At 34.1% G+C, this 12,852-nt stretch overlaps 2 protein-coding genes across 4 annotated transcripts; one reads left to right on the forward strand and one right to left on the reverse strand.

Annotated features, from left to right (window-relative positions):
• Positions 1–2,769: 2,769 nt before the first annotated feature.
• LOC108458840 (phosphatidate phosphatase PAH2-like) lies at positions 2,770–11,083 on the forward strand. 3 transcript variants are annotated; one of them, XM_017758243.2, is made up of 12 exons: positions 2,770–3,100; positions 3,584–5,384; positions 5,720–6,300; positions 6,432–6,505; positions 7,415–7,499; positions 7,724–7,810; positions 7,970–8,042; positions 8,859–8,902; positions 9,386–9,514; positions 9,607–9,705; positions 10,227–10,366; positions 10,757–11,083. In XM_017758243.2, exons 2-11 carry the CDS (start codon positions 3,680–3,682, stop codon positions 10,281–10,283), a joined length of 2,934 nt encoding a protein of 977 aa, XP_017613732.1. In that variant the 5' UTR covers positions 2,770–3,100; positions 3,584–3,679; the 3' UTR covers positions 10,284–10,366; positions 10,757–11,083. The 3 variants fall into 3 exon arrangements, with proteins under 3 accessions (XP_017613732.1, XP_052881733.1, XP_052881732.1); XM_053025772.1 differs by having other exon boundaries at positions 3,082–3,334; XM_053025773.1 differs by lacking the exons at positions 8,859–8,902; positions 10,227–10,366; positions 10,757–11,083 and having other exon boundaries at positions 2,779–3,100; positions 9,607–9,704.
• A 215-nt stretch (positions 11,084–11,298) lies between these two features.
• Positions 11,299–11,832, reverse strand: LOC128290368 (polcalcin Phl p 7-like). Its single transcript, XM_053025774.1, has one exon. It carries the CDS (start codon positions 11,669–11,671, stop codon positions 11,417–11,419), a length of 255 nt encoding a protein of 84 aa, XP_052881734.1. The 5' UTR covers positions 11,672–11,832; the 3' UTR covers positions 11,299–11,416.
• Between the last annotated feature and the right edge of the window lie 1,020 nt (positions 11,833–12,852).

Genomic DNA, 12,852 nt, shown 5'->3' on the forward strand with positions numbered 1-12,852 from the left:
AATTGAAGTGGTCATGGCCATGTAGTAATTGCACGTTATAAAAACAATGTGATAATGGTTGAACATGAGTGCTGGATGGATAAGTGGATAACCATACTATAATGGTAAAAGTGATCATTAAAATGACAAGTCTTATGAATGTGAATTAAGAAATCTGGACTTGATATTGCATGAGTAGATGCATTACTTGTAAGAGGACATGTTAATGTTATGAATATATCTTATTAAAGAGTGTTTAATCACTAAAATGATGCCATGATTTGAGGTTTTAATATGTATAAGGTTGTAAGGGTTTATGGGTAACATGAAGGCTTGGAAAATATCCTAAGTGTTGGCCACACGGGCTGAGACACGGCCGTGTGTCTCAACCATGTGAGGGACATGGCCTGGAGACACGGGCTGTGGCTCGGCAGTGTGGTTCGATTTGCATGCTGACGTCATAAACAGAAAGTTACACGGCTTGAGGACATGGGTATGTCCCTATGTCCACACAGGCAAGTGACCCTGTTTCTTGGGAAAATTTTTTAAGTTTTCCTAAAACTTCTCAGAGCTCTCGGTTTAGTTCCAAATCAATCCCGATATATGTTTTGGGCTTCGTAGACCCAATTAAGGGACGACATGCATGTGTTTGAAACGTTTGAATTAAAAGAAATTTTATAGCCCGATTTTTGCATGTATGTGTATGTTTAAGTCTAGTAATGCCTCGTACCTTGTCTCGACATCGGACACGGGTAAGGGGTGTCACAATTCAACTGTCGGTTCAACCGATTTGTTAGCTCGATTCAGTCAGTTCGTATCAGTTTGTGAATCAATCGATTTTTTATCTCTCGTCAAATGGAGACCCCAACTAGTTTCTAGTTTGACTGGCTGGTTCAGTAAAATTTAGATAACATTGAATTTTTTATTATTTATAATTTTAAAATATTTTTTATTTTTTGAATTTTGAATTTTGAATTTTAATGAGGTTTTTTTATAATTTTCTATTTTTTAAAAATACAAATTTTTAATTTTTAATTTAAAATATGTAAAACACTAATTTTAAAACTTTAATGTACTTTTAAAGGTTAAGGATCAAATTGATAAAAAATTAAAAATGTTGTTTTCCTTTGACACCATTAATGGTAAAATTAGATGGAAGACCAAGAGTTTTAAATAAAAATATATAGGACTGAATGTCACAAAATTAAAATACAAGGAGTAAATTTTAAATTTTAAAAGAATACAAAACCCTTTAACATATTTAAACCTAAATATAAAGGCATTATCTTTTTCTTTATTAGCATCTCATATGTGTATATATATAGTATATATAGGGAAAGATTCACTTCCATTGGTGTAAGATTTAAGTTGTTTTACATAGTTTTTCTACTATTAATATTTTTAACAATTCAATTATTAAATTTTTTAAGATATTTCTAGTTACTATTTATGTAAAATTTTGAATCGATCTAGGGGTTAGTGTGTATCGTACTGATCCAAAGTGGAAGGAGGAGCATATACTGATCGATCCTACCAAAAAGGCCTGAAGCGAAGGAGAACATGGCGGGAAATGAAACCTACGGCACAAGGAGAGGCCTTTATGATTATCACTGTACTCGAGAAAAATGCAGCAATCAGCCTTTAATTAAGCTAAAATTTCTAAGAGGGTATGCTAAAGGCACAAAAGGAACGAGAAAAAAAGTTAAGCTGCTTGACCTTAAATTGGCGAGGAATTCAAGGAATCATAGGTGCGGAAGGCCAATGAAGATCGGCTTCAGATCTTAACCTTAGACGTATCGTACTTCCTCAAGATGAACCTACTGTAGAGATGATCCAATCCCTGGACTTTCGCTTCTAGCACTGACATCTAGTTGAGTAGCGAGTTGAGCCCCTACTATGACTAAGAGAAGCTCCTCGCAGAAAGAATCCCCTATGATTACTCATCGAAGTTCCGAGCCTTTTTGGTCGTGAGGCAATGACCAAGAGAAGCTCATCGTCTAATATCTTTATCATATTGATCTAATCTATATTAATATATGATTAACCGTTAAATTTTTTTATAAATGAATAATTATTTTTATGAATAATTATTTTTTAACTTATACTAAATTTAATATGCATAATCTATACAAATAAAATATAAAATATAACAATAGAATTATTAAAATATTAATTATTTAAAAAATACAAATAATATAGAACCACTTTAATTTTATACGTATGACTATCATATATATATATATATATATATATATATAATCCAATTCCTCCCAGAATTTGGTTCTTTGGGTCCATGTCTATTTCAGTTGATTCCAAATATTAAATAATCATTGGATTCCAAATTTCTTTTGTTTTATATTATCTACTTTAAGGAAGAAAAGAAAGGACGTAATCCTAGTTTAAGAATCCATGTCATGTCTTGTGTGTTAGGTTTGGAATGCTGTCTTTTTGGGTTAACATACTAAATTTCACAACTAAATATTATTTTTATTTTTATTTTGATATCTAAATTTTATAATTATGTTTTCTTTTCAAAATTAGTAAAAATAAAAATTGAATTGCTTAAAAATTTTAAATAATTATTTTGCATCATCTCAAAATATCAAATTATCAAATTTGAAAAAAATTAAACTAAAGAATTATAAAGTTGGATATAATAAAAATAAAAATTATAATTACTAAAATAATTTCAAAGCTAAAATTATATTCACCTGTAATATTTAAAAACTGAAAATTATATCAACCTGTAATTTTTTAGTCTGACAAGAAACTCTCGTTCTTGGATGTTGCTGTGGTAATATGCCATCACATTTTTCTCTTTCGACGTTTCCCAAGTGATAATCAAAACAAAATCTCTCTGATGTTAAATTTAGCCATAATAACAACTTCCTTTTTTTTGTCACTCAAAAGATTATGAAGGGCACATTCAAAACATTTATGAATTGGTATTTAATTAATAAGAAAAAAAGAGATTAATTTAATGTTCAATTTTTTATTAATAAAATCTATTAAAAAGTGGCAGAACATTCGGTCATCAAAACCCAAAAAAAGGAATTGATGAGAAATGCTCTAATCCTCCCATGCCCATGCCCTCACGTAGAAGATCACGAAGCTACTGCTGGTCTCTCTTTCTCTCAAGCTTAAATCCTTTCCGTTTCCTTATTATTTTTGAAAGAGATTTTCTTTTTCCTTTTTTAATAAGTTGGGATTTAATGATATTACTAATTTTATTATCAGATTAGCTTACAGTTTCTGGGTAAATTCGAATTCAGAAAAAAATATATATATATGAAAATGGACATGCTTTATTCCATCATCAAATCAGCTGTTGGTGTTCTGTTTGGGTTTTGATCCGGCACGTCTCCCTTTTTTTGCTTTCTATTTTGCCGCTTTATATCTACATTGAATTCGAAACACACTCAAAACAACAAGAGAAACACACAGTTTCTCAGTTGTTTTTTTCTTAATTAATGCTTTTTCTTTTGAGTTATCATGCATTGAACAATTCCCAAATCCTTGCATTTTTTGTATGTTTACATTCTTGGGTTTCCTCTTTTGATTGATTGGATTGAGGAATAAGAATTTATAATGTGGGTATTTGCAGAATTTAAAGCTCTAGAGTTGTGGAAAGGCCTATTGTATGTATGAAGAGGATGTAATTGAGATCTGGGGTTGGTCTTAGAAATCCAAGATCAAGAGGATGTACGCGGTGGGGAGACTAGGCAGCTATATCTCTCGCGGTGTATATTCTGTTTCAGCTCCATTTCATCCTTTTGGTGGTGCAGTAGATATAATAGTAGTGGAACAACCCGATGGGAACTTCAAATCATCCCCTTGGTATGTTCGATTTGGTAAATTTCAAGGGATTTTAAAGACAAGGGAGAAGGTGGTTACCATCTGTGTTAATGGCATCGAAGCCAATTTCCACATGTTTCTTGATCATACAGGGGAAGCATACTTTCTCAGGGAGGTTGATGGTGACGAAGAGGAATCTGAAGCTGTTTCATTTCCTTTTCCTTCAGGATATGAAACAGATGAACCTTCCTCTGCTTATAGGAGGCCACTGAAGTCCAAAAGTTGCAACTTCGGTGGTGATAAGTTGAATTCCATGGATCAAATTGATGTGAACAACATGAAAATTGTTGCCAGGACGACTTCCCAACAATCAGAGATATTTGGTCATGTTTTCGGACTGGGATCAGAAAAGGAGGATGATTACAGGGAGGATGGCGGTGGTGTAATGAGATTGGAATCATTGGAGCGTGCTGAGATTGCTGCTGGCCTGTTGGAGATGAAGTGGTCCACTAATATCGTCTCTGACAGTTCAAATGGCAATGCTTCTCCATTTTCTTCTACAAATGATGCACTGGATGATAAAGGGTTTGAAGAAGATACACAGGTTAGTGATGAACAAAGCCAACTTCAATCTTCTGTGAATGATAAGGAGGAAAATAGTATAGGTCACCAGATATTAAGAGGGGAATCTGACTTCTGCAAAACCTCTTCACTAAGTGAAGGTTTTATGGAAGAAAAATCCAAAATAATAGCCAATATTTCAGGAACCATAGATGGTAATAGTGTTGGGAACTCTGATTTGCAATGTCAATATAGGCTTGAAGCATGTAAGGACGAGCAGTTTGATGGAGAACCAGCTGATAATGGAAGGAATGTCAATAAGGAGACTGTTTCAGACAGGCTTCAGTCTTTTGTTCCAGAGAGCTCGGTTAGAACATTGGATGGTTCCAGTGAACAAACTCATGAAACACTGTGCCTTTCTGATGAAGGAAATGGGGAAGTTCACGTTCATGCTGAAACACTGGTAAGAACAACTGAGCTAGTACCAGAGGTGAACTCTCATCCAATGAGCAGTGTTCTACCATCAGAGAGTTCTGAAGATGAACAATTCGTTTTCAGCGACCTTGCAGAATTCAAACACGATGAGCCAGATTGCATAAATAAAGATCATCCTTCAATTTGTACCGAAAGTGAAGAAGTAAATGGTTTGTGTAATGTGAATAGTGAGTCATTAGATTCTGACAAGTTTGTTCAGGAGAGTCCAGCAGCTAATATGGAGAATTCCATAGAAAAGTCAGGGATTATCTCTGATCCTATTAGTATTTTTGGAAATCATGGAGTAGTTGGTGAAAAAGATGGGCTGCAAGTGGAATCACTTCCTATTATGCAGTCTCCTATTGCCAAGCTTGATTCAAGCAACAACAACCCTGTAAGCCATTGTTTAGACTCAAGTTCTGAAGCCATTAGGTGGAAATCGATCAGGAAGGATGATTCAAACGAGATAAGGTCCAATGCAGATGAGGAACAGCAATTGGCACATGAAAGCTCTAGTAGAGAGGAGAGTGAGACTTCGGGGAAGCTGAAAAATATTATTCACATTTCTGCTGTTGGTAAGAGAACTTAGTTATCTTGTTTCTTCAATAAATAAGAGAACTCAGTTATCATGCATTACTTACACTTGTTGAGTTTACTGCAGAATGCACTGAAATGATTCATGTTAGTCCTTTGTATTATGCAAGAAGAGATTAGAAATCATTCAACAAATTGTTTATTTCATTTTTTTTTTAATAATATTTCATGTGATGGATGAACCTGTAGAATCATGCTAAGGTACAACATACTATTTGTTATGATTTTAATTAAACATAAACTAAATATTCTTTCTTGTGAAGCTGCTCTTTAGGCTGTAAATTGTAGAAAGTGACATGCATTGTGGTTTCTGCAGAGATATCTTTTTGCAAGCACTTGTTATATGAAGGGATGGGTGCTGAGGCAGCTCGTCAAGCTTTTGATGCTGAAAAACTGGATAACAAGAAATTTAGTTCTTTAGGTGCAACTGTTGTAAAGAATGATAGGCTTGTTGTTCGAATTGATGGCTGTTACTTTCCGTGGGATGCAGCAGCGCCTATTCTTTTAGGAATGGTTACATTTGGAAGTGAAAAAATAATTGAACCCACAGGCATGATACCTATTGACAGAGTGGAGAAATCCATTGAAGGGGGTCCATCAAAAGCCATAGTCACCCAGAGTAGAAAGTGGAGGCTTTGGCCTTTTTCTTTGAAAAGATCAAGATCTAGGAAGGCTGCACAGCCGGGTGCAGCAGATACCAGAGACTCAGATGCTGGGAATGCTGCTGATGATTCTGTTGCTAGTGATGATGATGAGAATTTTCTTACACCCAAGCCAGTGAAGAAGATGATCAGGGCAATCACCCCAACCTCTGAACAACTGGCATCATTGAATCTAAAAGATGGAATGAATCAGATAACCTTTACATTTTCGACCGCTATGTTAGGGAAACAGCAGGTTCTTTTTGTTGGATTCTTACTTGAAGTTAAATATTCTTTCTGATTCTTATTCAATTTTTTGTTGTCAAGTTAGTTTCTTATTTATCACTTTTTGTCTGATGTGCTGACTCAAAAACATGTATTGAACAGGTTGATGCCAGAATCTATTTGTGGCACTGGAACACTCATGTAGTGATCTCAGATGTTGATGGGACAATTACAAAGTAAGGAAGTTCCTCAGATTTGCTGATGCAGGACAACCTATCATGCTACTTCACGTTTTAGATTGAGTACTGATTCATGTTGATGTTATATTATTAGGTTCTATTTGTTGAAATTAAATGTCAGTTTTAGATCACAGTCACATGCTGCAAATTATAATTCATATTAATAATGGGTCTAACAATAAATCAGTAATTAGAATTTATTTTCTTTATTAGGTATTGCTCAGTCTAGGCGGTAAAGTTTGGTCATAGTTGATTTAGGTGGGGAATCTCCATCCTCATGGAATCATCCCATCAATGGGCCAAGTTTTGGGTTAATTAAAGGAGAAACATACATATATAATAGAATGAAGAAAAGTATGGATGGTAATCTGTTGGACAAGGTTTAACCGTGAACAAGGATTTGATGATTTGGTTATTAGCTAGTACTTTGCAGAATATTAGCTTTTAATAGCCCCCAAAAGGAGGCCATGTTTTAGATTTCAGGCTGTCTGGACTTCTGGCGTTTCAGTCATTTGAAATGCAGTTGCTAGGAGTCTGAGCTTTATGGCAGCTTGCATTTTTCCATAGTTTTGTTTTAGTCAATTATTTTTATTTATTACCATATGCAGCATCAGCACTAACTTTTTGATAACATCTGAGTAATATTTCATTTTGTCTTCAAGTCTTAGTTTTGGGTTCAACATTCAATAATGCCATTTCTCAAAATTAGTTTGCTTGTTTTCATAGCTCTAGTCTTGACCCACATGGTGTTGGAGACAGCTAGCCTTACATAACCTGAATTGGTCCTTGAAATTTTTATTGTAGGTTCCTTTAATAATCTGATTCTTTCCTATGTTCTTAGTGCCATGCCAACAAGGCTTCTTTTGGTCATTCCTAGCATCCCTGATTTTATGTTTATTGTTACAGATCAGATGTCCTAGGCCAGTTCATGCCGTTGGTTGGGATGGATTGGTCACAAACAGGTGTTGCACATTTATTTTCAGCTATTAAGGTAGGATAATTTTCATATTACATTTTAATATTACTTTAGTCTTTCTTGCACAGCCAACAACCCATTGGTTTTTGAACCATGTACAATCTTCATGAAAGCCCTTGCAGTTATAATTTTCTTATTTTCTCTGTTCGGATTTTAGAAAGAAAAACAATTTTAGAGTTCATATGGACTCTAATGCATTAATATCTTCCATGGATCAAAATTCTTCTTCTATATTGCAGGAAAATGGGTATCAGTTGCTTTTCCTCAGTGCACGTGCTATATCGCAGGCATATCTCACTAGACAATTTTTAGCCAATCTTAAGCAGGTGACCTATGCTAGTTTGATGCTTTTCTTATATTGAACTGTAGAATGAGAATCAATAACTTAAAATTTCTTGTTTTCTTTGTCTTTATTCTTTGTTCAACTTACAACTGTTGCATGTAAAGGGAGAAACTGTTTAACGGACATTTCTTCTTATCTATAGGATGGTAAGGCATTACCTGATGGGCCGATTGTTATTTCTCCTGATGGCCTTTTTCCATCCCTGTATAGAGAAGGTAACTGTTTTTCATTTCAGGGACCTAATAAACAGTTTACTGAGGTTGTGTTTCATGTTCAAGATATAGCATTTTATTAAATGCAGTCTGTCCTTTTATCCTTTTGGTTTTGTTGCATGAATCATGCATTACATAGTCTAATTAGGACATTAATTATGTTGTTCTAGGACATTTGTCTAGTTATTACATTTGTTTTGTATTTCTAGTACATTAGTCAAGACATTAGTTATGTTCTTCTAATACACTAAATTAAGAAAACTGTGGCATATGAGTACCTAAACTGTCAACCTTGTGCAGGATAAGGCAAATGCCTCCTTTTACATTACGTTGTATCCATTAGGGCATGGTGCAGTATCTTGAGGATTTAAAGTCTATTAAACCCTTTTACACCATTACATTAAACCCCTAGAGAGATTTAAGACATCTCTGCAATAACTTGGACGAGAAGCATTAGCTGTACCTTTACACTAGATACATGACACACGCATTTACTACATGAAAAATCAAAGTTTAGTTCTATCACTGTGAGCTGCAATAATTTAAATGAAAGCTTGTTCTATGATATTTTGTTTGTGATTCCTATCATGTGCATTTTATGGAAGAAATTAGAAGCTACCTTGTGTGTCCACATTGAAAATCAAATTGAAGGTATGGTGGGCATCACATTTGTAGTGAACATGTTATTGTTTCTGGTTTGGAGTGTATGCTTTTAACCCTTCAAGTCTATAATATCTGTTCTTTTTTGTCACTTCTTCTACCCCACAAGATGTCTGTAAATCACATGAATAAGACTTACACATCCTATAATCTTCTCAGTTATTAGAAGAGCTCCTCATGAGTTCAAGATTGCATGCTTAGAGGTTAGTTATCTGCTCTGATGTACTTTCTTCTGATATGATATTTGTTCTGCTAAATAAATTATGGTTATTTATTGCTTATCAATTTTTTCAGTATATATCCCAATGGGTTGCAAATTAGATCAGTTGAATGGGTTACTAGCAAGTCTGAGAGGAATTTACTGCATTTCAAGGGATGTCTTACATTATTCTCTTCTGAACAAAATGAAAATTTAATTGTTTAATTATAATAAATTTTTATGTTATTACAACTCTTGAACTGGTTTTTGGCTTGAAACATGTCATTTTATTTGATTTTGATCTGCCTTTATAGTTAATATTATGCATCACCACTTTTAGCTTAAAATTTATTTATAGCTTTGCATATATACTATGGATTACATGTAAACTGGTAGAGATTTAAAAGATTTCTAATATAGATAAGTGGGTGATAAGTGACTTAAATTAGTAACATTTTAATGCTTTTTGGTATCTTTGGACTTACAGGAAATAAAGGCGTTGTTTCCATATGATTGCAACCCGTTCTATGCTGGTTTTGGGAATAGAGACACCGATGAAATCAGCTATCTTAAGGTTGGAATCCCAAGAGGAAAAATCTTCATTATTAATCCAAAGGTAATCTAAGGCTTTGATGCTTAAAGAAAGGAGACCAAAAGCTTCTAATATTACTGTACAAAACTTCTCTTCTAATAGTTTCAAGTTTGCAGGGTGAGGTTGTTGTGAACCGCCGTGTTGACACAAAATCTTATAGCTCTCTTCACGCTCTTGTGCATGGCATGTTTCCACCAATGGCTTCTCATGAGCAGGTTTTGTTACCTTTTCTTTTCCATTTATTTCTCACAATCTGGAGTTAGTTTCCAAAGCTATAGATCATGACTTCAAACTTAGTATTAATCGGACCCCTTGTGGATATTTCTGTTCTGGAAACATGGCTGCTAAGGCAACTAGGCTGAGTTTTGTTATTCTTGGTTTGGAAAGAGACCCAATTGTTTCCCACTTTCTTCTAGATTAGGTCTTACCTTCCTGTGTTGGATTTGGGGTGCAAGTGTTGGATACATGTATGTGTTTGACATGGGTATGTTTAATTTTTGTTTTATGTTCGGAAGATCTTTGGAGGGTCATATTCTCACAACCATATTCAAATATTTGTCTAGGACATGTACTTGATAAGTGTACTTCAACAAAAAAATGAAGAATTGGAGCAACATAGTCACCTTCTCCTAGTATCATATAGTCTGAAATTTAAAGTGTTGCTTAATTCTTTTTTTGGGGTGGCTTACCATTTTTTTTTTTTTTTGCTCTGCTTCTTTATTTCTATTGATTACAGGAGGATTATAATTCATGGAATTTCTGGAAACTGCCGCCTCCTGGAATTGATATATGAAGTTGTCAGCTAGAATATAATGCTTGAGCATTCGGATATTGAGATAGATGAATGATGTCTGCGAGCATTCTGGAGTTATCCAGGTATTTTGTTGTCAATTTTGCATTGCTGTTTAACTCAGGATGGGGTGGTTATCCGAAATGGCTGGTGCCAATTACATTCTCGATCCCGATTGGAACTTAGAACAATCAATGTTAAGACATTTAGCAGTTGAACCAGAGACCTTTCAGCATTTTGCCTGCACTTTCCGAGACCCAACTAGCTATCACCTTTCTTACATAGACTCGTGGGTGTTGGATATCAGTATCTATCTGACATAGTTTTTAAAGTTTTTTCCATATTTTTGGATGATCCTCATGCTTAAATATGTTTTAGACGCATAATATTAGCTAAAATGAAGAATCCAAGTGACATAGCCCATTGCGGTTGAAGTTTTCTCGAATTTCTAATAAGAGTGCTTTGGCAAATTACAGGTTACATGTGACAATGGCTGTTGGCAGAGGTTCTTCCGTCATATGCCCTTGAAAGTGCAGAGCTGGCTAACTCTTGGCAGTCCAAAATAATTTAATATTCATATAAAAAAAAGTTTTGTTCTCTAAGTTACATTTGCGTTGTGAGTAGTTGCATTTGTAATTTGTATAGTGAATTCATCTGATTCCATATAAAACATTCATTAAAAATCTCAAGGGAGGAGGGGTAGTGTAATTAATTTATATATATTCATTGTTTATATAAAATCAATCTTCATCATTAGTTCAATGGAGATAGTTTGTATTCAACCTACCCAGTTTATTGGACTACAGGCATCAGAAAGCTGATATAAAATGGATATATATAACTGAAAAGTATTCAGATTCATTTCTTCATCTTATGTACTGACAAGTCTTTACCATCATTTCCAGCAAATATTTATATTCGTAACATAGGAAAAGGCATACTTGGTGCCATTTCTTACAAAAAGCTGCGAGTAATCAACTTGTAAACTATAAGCTCAGGAGAAGAAGAAATTGTAATGTAGTTTGCATTAGTTAATTCATTCAATTATATATATATAAATAAAGAACAAAGGGGTGTAATGTTGGCTAAAATCAGCACCTTACAAATGCAGAATCCTCACATTTAAGTGTTTTTCTTCAAACTCTGCAAGGTTTTTTTTTTATCTCGTTGTCATCAACAAAGCCTGTGGCATTGGCATACGCAGATCGTATGCCGTATTTGCTCTTCCTCCCAGCAAACCATCCACCCGAGACTCGTATAGCATCAGCAAGCTCATCTTTGCTTATCTTTCCATCTTTATCTTCGTCAAATTTCTTTAACCATCTCTTGAACTCATCAACCGTCATCTCGTGCTTGCCATCGACAGAATAGCTTCGAGTCTTAATGGCCATTTCTAATAATCAAAGCCCTCAAAGTCTTGTCACTATTTTGCTTGCTTTCTTGCTACGTACCCAGTATACAACTGTTTGAAGGCTTCTCAAATTTATACATATCTCCCCACCTTTTCCTGTGGTGCTTTAGGCTATAAAATATACAATATGGGAGTAGGATTAACTCCATTAAACATGCAAACGCATACGCCTATAAGAACAAAACAAAGAGCATCTAAAAGTTTTGGACCGGCAAATGTGTATTAGTATAGCTTTTGCGAAAGATGCCTAATATTCCATTATTCCCACTTAAAGAATACATAAATGAAGCCTCCAGAAATTGTAAGAGAGACAATGTTATAATTATAGTAAAGATTTGATGGTTGTCCCTGTCCAAGTCCAAGGAACCAAGGGGGGCGACAATGGCGTCATTGATCTATAAGCTTATGTTTAGTTTTGCTGCCATCCTAGGCAAGTATCAATTATAAAGGACGTGATCTGATCCTTTTAAGTGAGCAAAATTGTACCCATTGCATTTAACATTTAACAGTTAGATTCATGATGGATTTAAAATTTTTGGTTAGGTTACCCGAAAAGGTTATATGCATGAAGGGAGGTTGAAGATTGGGACAATCACCAACAACAAGTACATCTCCATAAAAGCCCACATCGAATCTCTTAAAATAATATATAAAGTAAGAATTTTCAAATAATTTATTTTCCAATATGCACCGGAGTTTTTTTGTGTACATGTCATTTAAGTGTAAGAATTTTAATCATCACTTTAAACAAGTCTTAACATATATAAAAGTGTAAATATTTAATTCTGATTACTAATATTTTTTTCATAAAGATAAAGAAGATACCTTACAGAGAATTACATATAGTAACAAATTTAAGTCGGAACAAGTAGTAGTGTTGCTTCATTTAATCTCTTTTGAAAGAACAACTATTGTTTAGCATAATTGTTATTTGAGAATTGTTATATTTGGAATATCCATGTCCAAAATAGTTGTCATCAAGTACAGCTATCATTTAAGAACATCTCTTGTTGAGAACATCAAATGTTTGAAACAACTCTTCTTTATAATAATTGCGTTTTAAGTACTATATTCAGAAGAATTGTCATTTAGAACATCTATTTAGAACAATTGTTTTTCAAGAATAACATTCAAAATAAATTCTTTTTAAGAAAAGCATCA

The sequence above is a fragment of the Gossypium arboreum genome, chromosome 3 (genome assembly GCF_025698485.1).
Source record: "Gossypium arboreum isolate Shixiya-1 chromosome 3, ASM2569848v2, whole genome shotgun sequence".
In the NCBI taxonomy this organism is placed as follows: domain Eukaryota; kingdom Viridiplantae; phylum Streptophyta; class Magnoliopsida; order Malvales; family Malvaceae; genus Gossypium; species Gossypium arboreum.

Bases quoted from the DNA above. Each gene is read 5' to 3' on its own strand.
- LOC108458840 (XM_017758243.2), top strand. From the start codon at position 3,680: ATGTACGCGGTGGGGAGACTAGGCAGCTATATCTCTCGCGGTGTATAT. The intron at 6,301-6,431 runs GTTCTTTTTGTT...TGTATTGAACAG, and splicing joins CTATGTTAGGGAAACAGCAG to GTTGATGCCAGAATCTATTT. The intron at 8,043-8,858 runs GTAACTGTTTTT...TAATCTTCTCAG, and splicing joins TCCATCCCTGTATAGAGAAG to TTATTAGAAGAGCTCCTCAT.
- LOC128290368 (XM_053025774.1), bottom strand. From the start codon at position 11,671: ATGGCCATTAAGACTCGAAGCTATTCTGTCGATGGCAAGCACGAGATG.